The 20,580-nt window shown below is 38.7% G+C and overlaps 1 protein-coding gene across 7 annotated transcripts in view; it reads left to right on the plus strand.

Annotated features, from left to right (window-relative positions):
* LOC148329655 (CUB and sushi domain-containing protein 3-like) overlaps positions 1 to 20,580 on the plus strand; it is a 493,599-nt gene that overhangs the window by 302,330 nt on the left and 170,689 nt on the right. For 6 of the 7 annotated variants that reach the window (XR_015845569.1, XM_088306210.1, XM_088306211.1 and 3 more), the window contains 4 exons: positions 467 to 640; positions 1,241 to 1,414; positions 6,492 to 6,677; positions 7,280 to 7,453. Coding sequence is in view for 6 of the 7 variants with exons in the window: in XM_088306210.1 (XP_088162336.1) it covers positions 467 to 640; positions 1,241 to 1,414; positions 6,492 to 6,677; positions 7,280 to 7,453 (708 nt within the window). In the remaining variant the exon portion in view is untranslated. The remainder of the gene's footprint in view (positions 1 to 466; positions 641 to 1,240; positions 1,415 to 6,491; positions 6,678 to 7,279; positions 7,454 to 20,580) is intronic. The other variant, XM_088306213.1, reaches the window with a different exon arrangement.

Genomic DNA, 20,580 nt, shown 5'->3' on the forward strand with positions numbered 1-20,580 from the left:
AGTACCAACTCACCACCTCCATCTCACCCAGACACCCACTAGTGATGTGCATGACAATTCTCTTCAGTGAACTGAATGATTAGAATCGGTTCATCAAAAATAATAGTTCAAAAGATTTGCTCAAAACACTGTGTTGCGAATGGAGGTTTCAGGACAGAACGGATGTTGCCACTAGAAGTTGCTAGGCTGGGTTGTATGTAATGACCAAGTAAGAAAACCAAAAATCCTATCTCAGGTTGATTGTGTGCCAGTGCAAGTTGGCCAGCATTGCGGTAATACTATCAAACATTTTTGTTCTCGTCAGGAGTCTAGCAGTAGCATTTTGTATAACTGCAGGCATTTATTACTGTCATATTTATGGTAGATAAAAGAACCAATGAGTTTAATTATATCTGCCATCTTTGTGATGATCCTGTCTGAGATACAATATATAGATTTTTATTTTATTGTCGTCTTCTTCCTCCAGCTGGTCATTGTGGCTTTCCTGAGCAGACAGTGAATGGACAGGTGATCGGGGAGAACGTTGGTTACAGAGACACTGTGGTTTACCAGTGCAACTCTGGATTTAGGCTTATTGGCTCTTCAGTCCGCATCTGCCAGCAAGACCACAACTGGTCTGGACAACTCCCAGTGTGTATCCGTAAGTACTTTGTCTTTGTGGCTAATTAATTACATGGGGCCTTGTGTGTATTGTTTTGTTATGCATTTGCTCGTGTTAAGTGAAAAATAAACAATGACTGTGCTAAATGCTTTTATTTGAAGAATTGACCTATGCCATTAAAATAACCTATGTATTACAGACAAGAAGCAGCTGTGCAAAGTTGCAATTCAGAATGCCCTTTATTGTCATTATACTCAGTGTACGAGATTAGAGGTTAAAGCAAATCAAGTCAGCTGATATTATTGCTGATACAAATATGGGAAATATACGTCCAAGATTTTTTAAAGCAAGAGTATGAGTATGGGATTGTTATCCCTATTATCAGATTCTCACCTATTGACTAACTGAAAGACACTTTAGTTCTTCACACAAACACGTCTAATAATAATCATTAATTCCCCTGCTGTGCTGTGAAGGTACGTTTATGGTAATGGTATTGTGTTATGAGATAAGTGTCACTGCATAAAAACCGGGTACCTCTTGATATGTTGCGCTCCCTCCTCTCATTTTGGCCTCTTCCTTTTCCCCCTCTTCTTCCAACTTCCTCTCCTGTCCCTGGATGATATTTGTCAATACCAGCTGTTACGTGCGGCCACCCCGGCAGCCCCATTTATGGGCGCACTATCGGCGATGGCTATAACTACAACGACATGGTGCGTTTTTCCTGTAATAAAGGCTATACACTGGAGGGGCCTTCTTTATCCCAGTGCCAGGCTAACCGCCAATGGAGCCAGCAGCCTGCAACATGTAGAGGTGACACCTTTAGCATTTACACTTAATGCTTACCTCGTTTAATTTTGCGACAATATATGAGTAAAAGTGCAACTGCGGGAGGTAGGCATTTATATATATATATATATATATTTATATATATTTATATATATAACCTATATTTAATTGAACACAACACAACGAGAAAATAGAGAAAATATTGCATTTTTCAATTTTTCATTCAAACTGAGTTATGTTGTTTTTGTTGAGTTTGTTTTTCAAATATGCTCTCATTTTGAATTTGATGCCTGCAACACATTCCAAACAAGCTGGGGTAGGGCCTACAAATGACTGGATAAATTGATGAATGCTAAAAAAAAAAAACACCTGTCTGTTTGGAACATTGCATCGATGCAGATTTTAATTGGAAACAGGTCAGTGCCATGATAAAAGGAACATTCCGCAAAGGTTCAGTTGTTTTCACATGCAAGGATGGAGTGAGGCTCTCCACTTGGTGTACAACTTGAAGTACATGGGCAAATAGTCCAATGGTTTAAGAATGTTTATAAAATTTGCAAGGGATTTTGAGAGTTTATTATCAATGGTCCATAATGTCATCAAAATATTCAGTAAATCTGGAAAAATCTCTGCATGTACAGACCAAGGCCAAAAACCAACATTGAATGCCCTTGACCTTCAATCCCTCAGGCGGCATTAAACAACAGAATTACTGTCTAAAAGATATTGTGTCAGGTTTAAATGCCCTGACGCCTTGTGGGAGAGCTGTTACTAAAGGTGGCTGAGGCCAGAAAGAATCAGGCAAGGTTGTTCTTTTTACCAGCCGCGGCAGTTGACCTGCTCGCAGCTCGGCTCCGTGGACTCTCTGCCTTCCCGCCCCACCGCCTCTGCTTTTATTAGCAACTCATAATGAAACAGAAACTAACTCATCATGGCTTAACAGACAACGAAAGTAAGATAACAGAAACTTAACTCATAACGAAAGTTAGATTAGACAACAGAAACTTAACTCTAGAGCAAAAATATAGGCGTGTGTGCGTGTGTAATAATTAATACAATTAGTGTATAAAAACATGATTTGAAATACACAAACTGATTATATAAGGTTACTTGAGGTTATTATGATCTTCAGCTTATCTTACATCATGCCATGTGGTCTCAGGAACACTTCAGAAAACAATTGGCAACTGACATAGTTATACAAAGGCAAGTTTTACCATGTAAAGTGATAGACACATATCAACAGCGCCCATGCTTCCATGGGCCTGAGCTAATCTGTGAAGGACTGATGTAAAATGGAAAAGTGTGTTGTGGTTTGACAAGTCCACATTTCACATTGGTTTTGGAAATCAGAGACATTGTATTCGCTGGGGCCAAAGTGTAAAAGGATCATCTGGATTGTTATTAGCAAAAAAAATGAAAAGACAGCATCTGTGACCTAACTTGCGTATTTGTGAAGGCACTTAATGCTAATAGGTACAAACAGGTTTTGGAACAACAGATTCAAGCTATATCTTTTTCAGATCTATCCCTTGTTATTCCACAAGACAATACCAATCCACATTCTGCACATTTTAAAGACAGCTTGGCTTTGTAGTAAAACAGTGGGAGTACTTGACTGGTCTGCCAGCAGGCCAGACTTGTCTCCCTTTGAAAATGTGTGGCAAATTATGAAGCGCAAAATATGACAACGGAGACCTCGTACTGCGGAGCAAATGAAGTTGTACATCAACAAAGAATGGGAAAGAATTCCACTACTAGTAACCCTGGGCCCAGCTTTTTTTGGAAAGCGTTGCAGTTGAAATTTAATTGAATATAGTTTGAAAAGGATTTGGAATTAATTGTACAGTTTTTATTTTCATTTTACACGTTCCAACTCAAATTGAATTGGAGTTTGTATATCATTTCATGATCATAGCTATATTTGTATAAAGCGATAGTCGTGTTGAGTTCCATTTTGTTTGATCTATGGCCTGTCTAATGCCCATAGGCCTTACTGAAAATAATGGATACATCAATGTTTGAATCTTCTTGTAATTCAAAACTACAAACCTTTGTGAGTTAGGTTGTCAGAAAAAAAAGTTGAGTGTGAATGACTTTATATTGGCAAACTTGCTTGTAACGTAGTAAACAAAATATTAGTCATTCATTTGTCATTAAGCCTTCATTTGTCTATATATGCTTATAATTAGTTACGATTACTTACCCTCAGCCAGCTCTGCTGAGCATTTGCATTATTGATGCAATTTTATATTACTCTGAACTTAATTTCACCCTCATCGTCTTTCAGCAGTGATGTTTTGAAGATTTAGCTTCTCTGAAAATGAATGCTTGCGAATTTGTGGCAATTGATGCTTTCACTCCTTTTGTTTTCAGGAAAAAGTGTCTGATGTTCCCATTACTGCCTGTGCTTAATATAGTTGAGACCCAGTCTTTACCATTTATAGAAAAGAAAATATTTGTCAGGTCATTTCAGTTCTATTTTAAGTTTGCTTTGCTTGTGAACACGGTTGCATGTGGTGTTAATTCAAATGAGGCATCAAAAATGGGGTGATTATAGATCAGGCATCCCCAAATGGTGGACTGCCGTCCGGATCCGGACCGACAGATGGTTCGGACCGGACCCATGACCAATCTATGATGAATTTTTTTCAGGGCGCATTCGCAAACGTTGACGCTGCAGTTCTAGTTAATGCGGAAAAGGCGTCACTGATTTAAGCCAATTAAATCTTTTGTTTACGATCCACTGCCAATTGCGCAGCAGACCGGAAGAGAGTGCTGCTGACAGTATGCCGTGCTAAAAAGTTAGCAAGCGTGTTGTTTTAAATGAATGGACGGAGAAATTTAGTTGCGTTCTTGCTGCAGCAGTCAAAACCAGTATGCATCATATGCTCCGAAACCGTTGCAACATTGCGAAGCGCCACTACGAAACAAAGCACCGCCCTTTTGTGTAAAGTTATTCACTGAAGTTTGAGGTGAGCGCACGCAAAAACATCGAACTTCGAGTGCAGTATAACAGATTTTTACATTTTCGTTTACAGCTCAGCGGCATGCAAACGAATGTTCACTAAAAGTATCATAGATTTTGGGGAAACATAAAAAAAACATTCAGTGATGGGGAAGTTGTGAAGGAGTGCTTAAATGCGGTTGCACAAACATCATTTAAAGGAAAACACAAAGCACAGATGTGTGAAATAATCTACCAAATCCCAATGGCCCTGACTCCGTTCCAACCCGGATATAAGTCACTGGCAGGGCAGTCACAACTCATTTATCTCATTAAGAGAAGTTAAAAAAATATTCAAAAGAAAAGGTGGTGTCAAAGCTCATTTTGAATTAGTTTTTCACGAGGACAGCCATTTTTATTGATTGTGTACTGAACATGTTGACCTGTTTTCCTTGGATAATTAGGCTTTCCGTTTTTTTTAGGCTGGTAACTCTTTGATTTAAGAAAAAAAAGGTAAAAGGTGTTAACTCAATGCTTAGCACTTGATATATTTCTGCAGGAGATATTTTACTGTTTTTTAATGGGAACATTGCTAAATATTTAGTATATAAGTGCGCTCTGTTGTAAATGACTAAATATTGAAACTATATAAAAATGTGAACATAGGCTCGACATTAAGGGAAGTTGGACTTTGGTTCGGACCTTTTAAGTGGAAAACATTTTAGTCGTGGACCTCTGTGACTTTTAATTGAATACCTCTGCTATAGATCATATGACAAAGGTTTCTTGAGTTTTGCATCTTTCTATGTCGGGCCATGTTGAATCCACTCCACCATGGTAAGGTGATGGCTCATGGAGGAGCCATCAACTTCATGATTGTTGCAAATTTTCTTCACTTTTAACAACAGTGAGATATGAGATATTTCAAGTATTTTTTGGTTCTTGTTCCCCTTTAAAATACAGTGAACCCTCGGTTATCGCGGTTAATGGGGACCGAGACCACCCGCGAAAACTGAAAATCCGCGAAGTAGCGGCGCACCTTCAAAAATGCTTAAAAAAAAAAAAAGTGCGAAGTAGCGGCGCACCTTCAAAAATGCTTAAAAAAAATAAATATATATATATATATATATATATATATGGGTAGAGAGAGAGAGAGTGAAATTCATGTTATAACAACAAAACAAAAAAATTATTATTAAAACTTATTATTTTTTTATTCCCCAGCCATTATTTTTGTATTTATTCAATTACTTCTTTTTGTATTTATTTAATTACTTCGACTTTTACCTGCTGGTACGCCGTCCGTGCCCTGTGAAATGAAAGGTGGCATTCTTCATTTATTCATTCATAACTGACAGCCTCGCGCTCCGCTCATGCCCGGGCGGAAGGTGTTCCTCTTCGGCTTAACTACCACGCACGCCGGCCGGTCTCCTCCGGAGCTCTCGTACGGTCCCGAACGGAGCGAAATGTCGCCCCGCTAGTGCCCGGGCGGAAGTTGTTCCTCTTCGGCTTAACTGCCACGCACGCTGGCCGGAGCTCTGGTACGGTCCGAACCGCGCGAAACGTCGCCCCAAATCGTGCCCGGGGGAACATGCTCTTCTTCGTCCACTCTCCTCTTCGCCCACGCTCTTCTTCGGCGCACGCCGGCCGTCTAACCGCTCGGCGAAACTACAATGCCCCCGAATATTTTTTTGACCCGCGAAGCACTGAACCCGCGAAAGGTGAACCGCGAAGTAGCGAGGGTTCACTGTAAATGTAAAAATATTTCAATGAACCATTTTTTACTTGCTTCTGATTTCAAAATTAGTTATCTATGATTTTTTTTGAGTACCAGGTATGTGATAATATAAGGCGCTCATTCATTTCTATTGGCTCACAGTCCTAACGGCCCTCCGAGGAACACCATGACTACGATGTGGTCTGTGCCAAAAATGAGTTGGACACCCCTGTAGTAATAGTTTTGCGCGTATATCATTTTACTTGTAATGTGTGTTGCTTAGTATTACTCTTTTTTCTGTTGCGTCTTGGCCATGTAAGAACCTCAAATGACAATCTTTTTTTAATTGCTAAATTTGTAATTGATAAATGCAGGTTGAATACCACAAATCATTGACAAAAAGCAAACTACATGTTTTCTTTTGATGTTCCATTCAGTGGTGAATTGCACAGACCCTGGCATCCCTGCCAATTCTATCCGTGAAAGCAAGATTGAGCACGGCAACTTTACATTCGGCAGTGTGGTGTTCTACGATTGCAACCCCGGATATTATCTGTTTGGCTCCTCCGTGCTCACCTGCCAACCAGTTGGCCACTGGGACAAACCTCTGCCAGAATGTATCGGTACTGTGGTTATTTTATCAATATGCATGTTTTCCTTCTTTATTTTTTTCATTTTTCTCTCTGCCTCTTATTGTTTTATTTTTCTTTGACTTTTGGTGTTATTTTTTTAAATTTATTTATTTATGTTTTTCTTCTTTCATTCCTTTTTTCTTTTTTTTTCTTTCATTATTCTTGCTCTTGGATTTCTTTCTTTTCCTTCTTGTACTCTCCAATCCAATTTTACTGTGTTCATTTCTTCTCTATTCTGGGAGTATTTTCTGAATACAGTAGCTCATCTGGTATTGAATCAATAGATAAGGATGCTTGTTCAAAGTATAACACTCTTCTCTGAAAACCAGCCTCTTTAGTTTGAACAACAAATGAGATTGTAATATTGCTCCTAGACACTCAAAAATGCAAGAGACACAAGAGTTATTGCAACTTAAGGTATTATTGGTTGATGGTGATCAAATGGGATTTTGGGGGGGAAATGATTTGATTATTAATTTGACTGTGGTAATCAACCAACACAAACACAATCTACCTAAATTTTTGTTAGCGTATCAATTATACTAAAATGTACGTATATATTGATGTTTTTATTTTTGACTGATCACTTTCAGAGGTGGACTGCGGACACCCGGGTAGTCCTCCACATGGAGTGATGATTGGAGAAAAGTTCACCTTTGGCTCTACGGTGCAATATTCCTGCTCAGGAGAACGCCAGCTCATTGGAGACTCATCACTCACTTGTCAGCTTAATGGCCATTGGACTGGCCCACTGCCCCACTGCTCAGGTACGAGCGGACACACGCGCACAGACACGCACACACACACGCACCCCCGCACACGCACACCCCCCCACACACACACACACACGCTAATAGAATTGCATAAGCAAACATATCTGTGTATATTAATGTTTCCCCCTCGTCTTCCTCTGGCATTGACAAAAATGAAATTACAAGCATCACCATCCTGCCAGCATTGTGTAGATTTTTTTTAAATCAACAAGTCACAATAGATGGGCTGTCATAGGGAGAGTCATGATTAACTGCCTTACTATTTTGTTTGATTTTCCCAGCTGGGATTCATCCATAACCCATCCATCCATAACGATGGGCTTAACTTTAATGACCCGAATACATATCTTTCCAAAAGAAGGCCTCCGCTATTGTGACTTTTTTTTAAATAATCTCCATAGTTTGCATTCTTTATCATTTCTTCCCAACTAATATTCATGTTATGTGTTTGCTCTAAAGAATCATACAATCCATTGTAGAGTAAGCGGACTACTTTTTGTTACGTTAAGTTGTCGCAGTGTGTTGCCTTTACGGCATGATATTGATTTGTACTACGGCACCTGTTCAGTAAAAATGGATTACTGCACATTACGGAAATGCTGTTTGACATCTTTATATAAAGGTTATGAAAGTGATGAACATAACAGATGGGCGTTTTACCCCATTTTGTTTATCTGTCTTCCGTCCGCGATCTAGGCACCCTTCCGTCATTGTACTTATTCATAGAAATAATCCTCCTCTGCTGTGGGAGAGAAGCTGGAGAGGTTTCATAATTCATAAACATTATTTAAGGCTCATTAGTTGGCTAATTTCCTATTCACATCCACTTACTGGCTGGGAGTATTTTGTGAGTGGATTGAATTGTTTACAACTGTTTAAGTGTCAACCAAGAAAGCATTTAGCTGCCAACATAACCACTACTACTACATTACGAGAATATTTAAGATTGCATTATAATGCAATACATTGCAATATAATACAATCTTTATTGCAAAATTTCTCAATAGTATTCCGTAATAATGGAACACTATTTTCAATTTTTATTGCGTTGTGCTGGAACACGCACGAATGAACGAATTTTTATGGTTTAGACATGTCCCAAATAGGGACATGCTTTATATGCAAAGGGACTAGGTATTTACTAAATGTTAACAGTTAGTTAACAAAATAAAAGGACTATCCACCTTTTTGCTGTGCCCCATACATTCCAAATCATACATACAGTCTGAAGTAGTGTATTGGCGAGTTACACACGAAGACAGACCACCCTAGGACAGAATGGCCATCTTACAGATATTGTTCAAACACCCATGAAACTGCTGGGTTAAACATTTGACTAAGGCCATGCATGGACCGACCCAGCCAGTGGTTCTTATTAACTAGCCACACAAACTGGATTAAATGTGACTCTGCTGTTGGGTCAAATGTGATTTTTCGGTTGGGTTAATGCAATGTGACTAAACATTTTCCACATAATAGTAATTAGAATGGATAAAGGATTATTTATTTTTATTTATTTTTTTACATAATCATAGCAAGCCAAAACAGATTCTTTTGGAAAAGTATTAGAATAAATAGTCGTTAAATAAAATACAACTTTGTATTGCGCATGTCACAACAGCTACAGCAGTAGCAAAGGGCTTCACATAGAGTATAACATAAAATAGAAATGATTCAATGACATAGACAGTAAAAGCAGTAAATTAGAATACAAATTAATGACATTTATACAGAAGACACCAGAAAAAAAGGAGAACAGTGAACAGTCTCAAGTTGGGTCGAAAGACAAAGAATAAAAACGTGTCTTCAAATGATTTTTAATAATGGACAGGGAAGGGGCTTGCCTAACATTTAATTGAATCTCATTCCAGAGGTCATTAGTCCTGCCAGCCAAATAGCATCTAAACCACTTCAGGGCTCGACCACTAATGCCATAGGGTACTGTAAACAAGCCAGAAGAATACTGTGGTCGACTGTATCTAACCCCTGCAGTTAGCTCGAACAAAACAAAATACACATAGTCTCCAGTGTCATTTGCCAGGAGGTTATCATTAAAAACTTGTAACAGAGCTGTGCTATGTGATAATCTTGAAACCTGACTGTAAAACCTCCATGGCATTATATTCATTCAAGAAGGATTTTAACTGCATGTGCATCACATTTTCCAGAATTTTAGAAATAAAAAACAGCCTGGAAATGTTCATAAATTTTGACAGCACACCTTGATCAAGGCCAGGTTTCTTAAGCTGGCGTTACACCACAGCATGTTTAAAGTGTTTGCGGACTATACCATAAGACAGACTTCTGTTGGCCAGAACTGATTCACCAACACTTGGGAGAACCTCCTTAAAGAAGTGAAGGAACTGAATCATAAGGGGAGAGCCGTCTGGCTTAATTTGGCAAACCAGATCCTCCAAAAATGACACGGAAACCACCTAAAAAGAGTCCAACACTACGGAACAAGCCACATGGACAGAGGGGTCTAATGCCGCGTTCAAAATGAGAGCCCTGGCTGTCACATTATTGTCAGTGAAAGACTGCAAAAATATATTGCACATTTTACGAGACAAGTTGGTGCAAATCGGCTTACAAGGCTCAAGTGCAGAATCAAAAGTTTTAATTGGAGTACGTGACTTATATCGATTTGCCTGAATAAGACTTTACAAGTGCTCCTTTTTGGACTCATTCACTTTACTTGGATAACAACGCCAGCAGTCTTTTAGGATTTGACCTGCGGCCCATCTTTTTTCCACCAAATGACAGCGCAGAGCACAGGAATAGCAGCACCACCTTTAAAGAAAATGCCTTCAAAGCTGGTGATCAATGTGGCGAATATTAGAAAATAGCTCCTCCACCACGACCTGAATTTCAAGCAAGAACATGAAGGAGGTAATAGCACGAGCATCGCACTGCACTCACTGGCACCAGTCCAAGTTTCCATCAAGCAGAGGAAATCCTGGTCATTGAAAAAAAATATCTCCCTAATCGTTCTGTTCATCAACGACCAGGCATTTAACAATGCTATCCTTGGGTGAGTAGAAGGGGTTTGGCAAGCTCTGAGAACCTCTCTCAGAAGCTGGGTATCCATGCCTCATCGGAACACACGCAGACGGCAGCACAGCCGAAATTCCCTGGGACAGCCAATGATTGGTAAAACAAACAAACAGATAAAACTGAAAATGCAAACAAATACAATTTTCCTGATTAAAAAAATGGACCATCCCGGCTGAATGATCCCTTTGAGCCTACGGAGTAGCTCCGGCTTCCTGTACGACATTGCTTGTAGGTTGCCCTCTCCTGGTGTTTTTTGGCATAATCATTGGCTGTACACTTGGATTGAAGCTTGAAGATTCCATCTTGGTTTTAGGTTGATTTACTGGCTGAATTTTTTATTTTGTTATTATCCTTTCTCAGAAGCTGGTTTTCCATTACCAATAGAAATGTGCAGAATACAAATTGTATCTAATTATGATATAATATAATATAAAATAATATAATATGAGGCGGCACAGTGGACGACTGGTTAGCACGATGGCCTCACAGTGCAGGTCGTGGGTTTCCTCTGGGTACTCTGGTTTCCTCCCACATTCCAAAAACATGCATGGCAGGATGATTGGACACTCGGTCACATTGTTACTATGTATGAGTGTGAGCATGTCTAAGTGTGCCCTGCAATTGTCTGGCAACCAGTTCAGGGAGTACCCCGCCGACTGCCCAAGCAGCTTGGATAGGCTCCAGGACCCCCCGTGACCCTTGTTAGGAGACGTGGTACATACAATATAAAACAATAAAATCCAATACAATACAATGCAAGAGAATACAATATAATACAATGCAATACAAAACAATACAATATAATATAATATATTATTTAGGTGTTACAAAGTGGGGAGAAAAGACTAAGTGTCCATCAATATAAAGACTTGCCCTTTTAATACTTTAGTGTACCCTTTAAAATCTTCAAAATCTCTTAATTGTCTTGAATTTAACCTAACCTTGTACTTGAACTTGAACTTCAGCCCACAGCAGGTTACTCTTTTAAGCACTAAAAGCAAACTTAACCCAGTTATTCACATTTAGCTTGTTCGAAACATGTTACTTGGTCATAGGCAATGTTGCCTCTAATTCTCCATGCATTTGAGCATTCACACAAACTCCCTGAGCATTCCTTGGACCACGGTGAGCAACATCAGACTGGGCCAAACCAGTCTCATGCCTGTTCAAAACCTGTGACGATAAGAAGTTACATGATGTTGATATGTTCCAAAAAATTCAAACCACCTACTCAAATAAAATCAGCCCTAGTTTGTTACATTTCTTTTTTTAAATTTTAGCTCACTGGTCGTTTTTAACATTAATTAAGTCTCAATACAATCTGTGTCAATATGGTCCCACTTTCCCACTCTTAAATAATTCATATAATAAAACACAAAAAATTCTTGACACCTCTGTAGCACGCGAAAGAGCCTCATTGAAGATACATCCATGGTTGGACTTCCTGTATAGTGTGGTATGTGTGTCATCTGCAGCGGCATGTCCTTTGGTGAGTGTAACTTTATGTGTGTGCTTCAAACTATAGTAGAACAACAGAGTGTGCGGCCCTGGTCGTGCTACTGAAATTGTAAGGGAAATTTCAGTAGATGTGCAGCAAGGAGTCGCCAACTTACTCGTTCACAATTTAGTTCAGTTGCATTCGGGTGTGTCGCTTGGTGTTCAGTGGCCTTAAGGAGATCACATTTATTCAACGCCTTCCTGCTCACTGAATCCATGCTTGACTGTTTGACGTGTGTTATTTGCGTGATACTCTGATTTTTCTTTTTTCTTTAATCTAATAATATTTCAACTTTGGTTAAATCTGACCACAACAATTTTCCCCAAGCCTTCTTCCCTGAGCCTTTTAGATGCTCACTGGCGAATTGAAGGAAATTCTTGAAAATGATTCCAACAACAGCTTTGCTTAAAACCTATGGTAAATTGAGTTGAGGAGCATTGGTAATTGTGTACAGTTTACACACTCCTTCAAACTCAGCGAACCATAATTGTAGCCCAGTTGTTCATCAAATACAAATTTCACTCAACCAAAGCACATTTGGCATTTTTCACACATTTGTTTTTTTTCTGCATAACTGATATGTACATTACTATAATTAATAAACAATGTTAAAATTGGAAACTGTTAATTTTGTGTGTGTGAGCAAATTTACAAATTCAGCAGGGGATTAAATAATTATATCCCCCCTGTAATAAAAGCACAAGAGTAAATAAAAATTGACATTTGTTGGTGGAGTCCTGGAGCCGGAAATATTGTATTGCTATGCTATTTTATAGTGTGTATATTCTATTACAAACGTGAAATATTGGAGAACCTAAACTGTCTCCTTGGGTATTGAGTGAGAAAGGTCAGATTATGTAATAGACTGCCGCCACAGTGGTGAAGTAGATATGGCCCAAAAAGACATTTGGATAATGCCTATGTGTAGTTTGGACAAATTACCGAATATGATTGTTAACATCTTACTGAGCACATTTACTGGCCTCAAACTATCCCCTTGTGGAGCTCATAGAGAATTTTTGAAACAACGCCATTGTGCCAAAATAATGGGCCATTACTGTCCCCCACCTCCCGGTGGACCAAAAACATTTCAGCATTCCACACTATTTGATGTGTCTGCAGAAAGCGAAAAGTAGAAAATAATCTAGAAAGCAACACTTATTCCTCAATGACCTGGTCATGTAAAAGCAAAAGTTGTATCCTGCATCAAATAGATTATATAGGAGTACATCATCTTTGATTTTATCTGAAGGCAGGCCACAGGAAAAGAAAAAGGGTTTTGATGCTCTCCTTTTCCTCCTGTGCTCTTCCTTCCCATCACCCTTAAGCTCTTCTGAGCGTTTAGTAAATTCTCTTTCTCTTGAATGCTCACTTGTTCTGTTCACCAACCCAGAAGTAATGCTCGTAAGCAGACTCGTTTGCCAGTGTTTTGTTGCAGCGTGAACTTTGCACTCACAATCAATATGTTGCGTATAATCAGTCACTTTAAAGTAGCAGTACCATCAGTTGGTCAGCAAGCGTCATAGCGGGAAGAACTTGAATATGTTGAATATTGTTGCATTTATTTGCTTTTCTTTATTTTCATAAAAAATGGAAGGAAAATTGTTGAAATATGTTTAAATAATAATCCTAACAGTTTGTCGAGATGTGTGTGCGTATGTCAAGTTAGATTTCCTCATCACTTAGTTTTTAAAACCAATTAGTCGATGTTATTTCCGTATTTGATTAGAGACCTGTTGTCATGATGTATTAACCTCATGGGAAGTGGTACATCCATCCATTATCTGTTCCGCTTCTCCTCATGAAGGTTGCAGAGGTGCTGGAGCCTATCCCAGCGGTCTTCGGGCAGTACGCGGAGTAAGCCCTGAACTGGTGGCCAGCCAATCGCAGGGCACACATAGACAAACAACCATCCGTGCTCACACTCAACAAGGGACAATATAGAACATCTAGTAAACCTTCCATGCATGTTTTTGGAATGTTGGAGGAAACCAGAGTACCTTGAGGAAACCCACGCAGGCATGGGGAGAACATACAAACTCCGCGCAAGAAGGCCAGAGCCAGAATCAAACCCTGCACCTCTGAACTGCGAGGCCATCGTGCTAACCAGTCATCTACTGTGCCGCCTGGAAGTGGAACAAGTTTGCATAATTACTTTTAATTTCCTGCTTTCATTATGGTGTATCGCCAATATGGACAAGAGCAGCAAAAAAAAATTACATAAGATTCTTTACGTTTACTTTGACATATCTAATGTTTAATCACTGAAAAGTGAGTTAATTGTATGGTTAATAAAAACGTAAATAGCCAGGAGGCAGACAGGGAAATGCTGAATAAAAAGGAACACAAAGGCAAACAAGGGCCTGGGGTACCTAAAATACTAAAGTCCAAAATAACACAAAACTAAAGTAACAAAATAAATACAAGTAACTCTTGACTTGGAAAAAAAACAACAGAGGAAAGAGAACAGCTGACATACACAATGAACCAGCAATGACTGAATGTATGGCTGCCAGGATGGCCGAGTGGTCTAAGGCGCCGCGTTCAGGACCCAGTCTCCCCAGGAGGCCTGGGTTCGAATCTTGAATTGGCTGCCAGGATGGCCGAGTGGTCTAAGGCGCCGCGTTCAGGACCCAGTCTCCCCAGGAGGCCTGGGTTCGAATCTCGAATTTCCCCATTGTGGGACTAATAAAGGGCATCTTATCTTATGTGGACTTCTCTCCATAGGCCCAATTTGACCTTTGAAAACCACAAAATAATTAGCCTTTCCTTTTACTGACTTAAAGGAGAATGAGGAAATTTGTTTGTTTATTTAAGGATCCCCAATAGTGTATAACAATATAGAGTCTATTTTTCCTGTGGTTCACTCACAAACAATAAAAACGTAATTCAATTGGTACATTTACAAAGTACAAACAGTCATACAATAAGCACAAGTCAAGTTATGTCCAATTCCACTCCTGTAAAGATGCAATTAAAAGAGTGAAACAAAAACTAGACAACTGTATAATTTTCAATTTTTTTTTTGTTTTGTTTTAAAGATAACATTACTATTTATTGACATCATACGTGAAGATAACATGTTCCAGTAAAACATTTCTTGATATAGGAAAATATCTTTCAGTGCATTAGTTGTTGGTAAGGACAAGTGAAAATTTGTAAATGACTCTGGTCGTGTATTAAAGTCATGTCTGTTACAGGTGGGCAGAAGTTTAGAAAACAGACTGAAAGGTCTGTGTGAGGTCCAGACTTTATGCAACGACAACACAGTACTACATGCCAACCTGTCCTTAACTTTCATCAATGACAACTCATGATGTAATACATTGACATTAGTTCAAAAAGGGCACCACCCCAAAGCTAACCTAGCTGCTTGATTTTGTTTATCAAGATCTTTTTTTAGCAATAATCCAAATGACATAAAGCTATTGATTGCAGTATTTGTTTTCTGGTGAAATAAATTACTTCTAATCAATGAGATGTTTCTACTGATTTTGGTCACAATATTATTTATATGTTTTGTCTGTGACAAAGTTTGATCCAAAGCTATATCAATCACTTGTTCTAATGATTGGCTCAACAGAGAGATGTTTCACTTTGTGGCTTCTCTCACAGATATTTAGAGCCCAAGATCATAGACTTTGTTATTGACACATTTGGTTTCAGTTTGTTCTCCAACACCCACTCATAAGTACACATTAGCCCCTCTTGTAGTATGTTATTTACTTGATCCATTCTTGAGGCAGACACATGTGCAATTGTCTAATCTGCATCTGCAGTCTTACTGGCCTGATGTAAAATATCAAAAATGCTATATAACAGCGAGATAATATTGCGAGAAATTGAGCAATTTTACCTCGATAACGATAAATGCACGATAAATTCCCCCCGTGGACTAAAATCAAAATAAATGCAGGAAATGCATATTGACTGTTTTTTTTATTGACCAACTGGTACACATTACTTTCAATGAAAAATCAAAGTACAAAAATCATTCGTATAAACATTCCAAATAGCTTGCTTTGCATGACTTGAACAATGTCACAAAGAAAAAGGGTACCTCTTGCAAAATCTTTTTCTGCAAATAGATTGCGCCAGGATGCTCTCATGATGTAAATAATGGCAAATAAAAAAAATGCTAAATAAAATGAAAGAAAATGTCAATGCAAGCCAAATAAACAAGTGTGCAACATCGGGGAAAATGTGCCGTCTCGAATACTCTGGTGCGCAGTCGCCACTTGTCATCTATGTAATGCACAGTCAGGCTCAATCAGGGATCCATGTTGCGACCCAACCACAAGTCGGATGTAGATGCAAAATGCTTGACATGTCTAAGCTCCCGGCCCAATGTAGTCCATATCGGGAAATACGGCTTTCATCAAGCGTTTAAATCCTGTGCGCGCCACTGTAACTAGAGGAGCTTTATCTTTAGCTATGTGCTCGGCTATCGCGTCCACCTCTGAGACGTTCTCTCGTATGGTGTCGCCTCCGTTAATGGGCTGTTGTCACTTGTCGAACCTTGCTTCTCACTTTGAACTTTCAGCACAGCATGGTTGTGTTGTCGCCAGCTACGACAGCGACGTCTGTTTTCTTTCTCGATCAGACGGGTGGAGTCACATGACTAGAGGCGCTGTCTTAAAGGGCCATGAACATTGCCGCAGACAGAAAAGGCTTTTCTTTTTTTTTTTTTTAAACACCGAATTTACCGACATGGGCAAAATGATTTCGGTCATTGTAATAAATTTTGGTAAGGGTAAATTTTCGGTTTATCGCCCACCCTAAAACATAACTTGTTCCATGACGAGTAAAATGCGTATTGGTCTGCTGTTTTGCCCAGTTTAAGGTTCTTTTCTATTTTTAGCCAGAGGAACAACTTTTGATTTTCCACAAACCTGGATGAACACATTTTCCAATACAAAGATTGAAGGATTGACCACTGATATAGCTGCAATCTTTACATGTTTCCCATCCATATTATCAATTCTACAAGGTTTATCACAGTTATATATATATATATATATATATTAAGGATTCTTTGAATGTCATCATTCTCCACAGGTTTAAAATTGAACAAACAGTTCTTGTCAAATATGTATTTTTCTTCTATAATTAATTCTGACAGTCCAACATTCACGTGGGGCATTTCATTTCTGATAATCTTCACTTTGTCTTGGTAGTAATTACTGAAATAATTTGCAATGTCAACAGGTTTGGTAACAAATATTCCATTCACCTCAATAAATGAAGACATTTTACTCATGCTCATACTCATACTTTTGCTGTGACCTGAAGGTTCATGTATTGTTTTCCATATTTGTTTACTATTTTTACCACATTCATTCAATTTTTTTGGTAGTATTGTTTTTTCTTATGCCTGTTCACTTTTGTTACTTTGTTCCTTAATGACCAATACATTTGCAAGTCAACAGACTAACCAGACACCGTATTTATTTTCAATTGGTCACCTTATTTCATAACTTGCCTTATATCACTATCCAACCAAGGAGACCTTGTAGATCTGACAGAGAGTTTTTTTTTTTAATTGGGCCATGATTATCTCATGAATTTACAATGAGGGTTCAATGCAAGGATAGCATGTGTGCTCTATAACACTGTGTCCCACTGAACATTTTCCAAATCATCGATACAATCGGGTTCTGAAAAAGATTTGTGTACAGTCTTTTGTAAATTACTCTAGGTACTGCTCGTGGTATTTTTGTTTTAAATGCCAGAGCAATTATATTGTGATCACTGAAACCTGGTGTGCTGAATTTTTCCAAGTCCAACTTTGAAACTTCACCAAGGCACGACAACTGGGTTGTCAAGAAGTTCGCTATCCAACATGAATGCTTCCAAAGCAGCTCTGAAAAGCAGTGGCGCACCGTAATGCGCAATGTTAAAAAAAAAAAAAACCTCCAGAGCTTGTCATTAAAATAAAAAAATGACGCCCACTCCCACCGAAACACTGCCGGCTTCATGGATTGTCAGCAAGGATGGATGCGAACGTACTCGACGTGATGCTAACCTCATCTGTTTAGCGTCTGGAAGTTAATTACTACCTTGAGCAATGCTGTTACTTTTAAGACCACCGCAGTGGCTACGTTAAGCCAGAAAACCTTAGCGTAGCAAAATGTCCGAAAACTAAAACCAGTCGCCACCAGGGTTCTTGTGCGTATTCATGCTCTTGTTCAGGCCAGTCTGTGGAAGTGAAAAAGCGACTGGCAGGTTTTGTTGCTTTTTATGGAGGTGATTATGGCTTTTGTTCATATTAGCTCATGTTTGGTCCAAAACATTTTAACAGATTGAAGTGTACATGTGTAGTAATGTGCATCTGAATCTTGGTCGCACTCGCAGTTTCAGACAACCGGACTTACAAACCAAGCAATATTGCAATTCCTGCCTCTCTTCTGTGACATAGACAGCTCAGATGGAAAACATAACAAGCCGAGCTCCATGTGCCAATTTTCTGTAGATCTCATCCCAAATAAGCCCTGAAATAACTACAGAGTCTTTTGGGGGGGATTTGAGTACTGATGTAATGTTTTCATGCATACCTATTATGTAAGTGCCAATGTTCAGCTCAATCCAGTGTCCATTTAAAGTATACTGCCTCGGAGTTCCATTATTCAGCTACGTTTTCATGATGATTCTGTGATTCTGGTGAGGACACCAAAGGCACTTTATTGTGATATTGATTTTACCATGGTAAGAAATGTCTTTATAGCTGTGGAAGAAAATTTGGAACCTACCACGTTTTTATTAGCGCAAGTATGCATGTTGGTACAGTGTTAATTATGTCGCAACAGAAAAACAAATGGATATATTATACATTGATATATGTCCATGATAATCCCGAAATAAGGTATATTAGTTCAGTATACAACTATTTTTTTTCATTTACAGTTATTGTTTTTAATAATTTACTTAGATTTTTACACAGTATTAGGATAGGTTCTAGCACGCTCAAACCCTCGCGACTATCAGCGGTTCGGATAATGAATCGATGGATGAATGGATAAAGGAAGGCCTAAATATACCGTACGATTTCATTACAGCACTTGAGATGAAAGCCTTGCATCACACATCACCAAAAGAAATTGTAAAACTACTCTATGGTTCCTCAGAACTGCACTATCATCTATAGTTCCCTACGACATAGTCATTAATATCTCTATACTTGTGCTTTTAATTCTTCTCTTATTTAAATAGGGTGGGGGGTTAAAATGGCTGGGCCAATTTCCCTCTTGCTTTGCTCTTTGCATGGCTGTGTTAAAGGCCTTTAATTTCCTTACAGGGTGTGAACAGACATGAAGTCAAATCCAAACCAAATCCTCCACCATCCTAATTAGTGAGATTATAGCTGTCACAGTGCATGCATTGCCGGTCTGCCTTACCTAAATGAAGGAGTCTCATTATGTCCTGGCAGATGCTTTGGGTCACACACACAAATAGAACAAATTAACATGCACCACTCACATGCAGCTTGTAAGAAGGCCCTCACTATGGCATAAATGTAGCTTTTCAAGTGATTGCTCAGATGGAGAGAAAACTCAAGAGCAGTCACTCCAGACAATCTATACTGCAGTATAAAGTTAAGTGTTCACCCCTACGACAAACAAGCATATCATGTCCAGCTGTTGTGACAAATCCAGTTGTGTGCTTCCGAGCGCTGTGATGTGTACAGAAGATAGGAGCTTTGTGCAATTAAGCTTTGTCAACACACTGACTATTAGCACAGCTGCTTGCTGCTCTGAAAGTGATGCACAGCTCAAGGAACAGGATCTTGATGCCAATAAAGAGCAGATCCCAAAACACATCATGTAGTGAGAGACGCAGAAAAGTTTATTATTATTGTGCTTCATATATATATATATATATATATATATATATATATATATTAGGGCTGTCAAAATTAAAGCATTAACTCAGGTGATTAATCCAAAAAAATGTAACTCAGTTTGATTTACTTAAAAAATTATTTGCATACTTTGCAAATATTGTGCCATATTAGCTGTCTTTAGCACGTCTCAGAACAAAACACTGTGTTTAAGTTAGCACTGGGCCTTGCAAACCAACACAGCTGGAGTGTGGCGCTTGTGGTCATTTACATCGTATTCAAGAATCAAAGAAAGCTATTAGAACAGTCTTTGAATTAAATAGACTTCATATTTGGTGATTTTGCATCAATTCCGAGATATTATTCAAGTAAATATCTGTTATAAGCTTCGCAAAAAATAGTAGTTGAAAAATTTGATTAATCATGGAATTTTTTGTGATTAATTAGTTAAAAAAAATAATCACTTGACAGCACTAATATGGGGGGTTCAAAGCAATAAGAAGTATGAGTACTGCAGGTTGTTGGCTTAGTCACAACTGCTCTTTGGAATGTTGTGTGCTTTATTGTAGCCTCCAGAACAAATCAACAGATATGTGATCTTGAGTCTTTTTGTTGTTGTTGTGCTGCTTGACAGACAGGAAAGTTGGACGCACAGTGATACAAACCAAAAGGGTTCACCTGTGAGAGCATATATTATATTGCTATGTTGCTTTCATTGCTCTCTGTGTGGTT

The sequence above is a fragment of the Idiotropiscis lumnitzeri genome, chromosome 10 (genome assembly GCF_059441095.1).
Source record: "Idiotropiscis lumnitzeri isolate Australia: NSW breed Sydney's pygmy pipehorse chromosome 10, RoL_Ilum_1.0, whole genome shotgun sequence".
NCBI lineage: Eukaryota > Metazoa > Chordata > Actinopteri > Syngnathiformes > Syngnathidae > Idiotropiscis > Idiotropiscis lumnitzeri.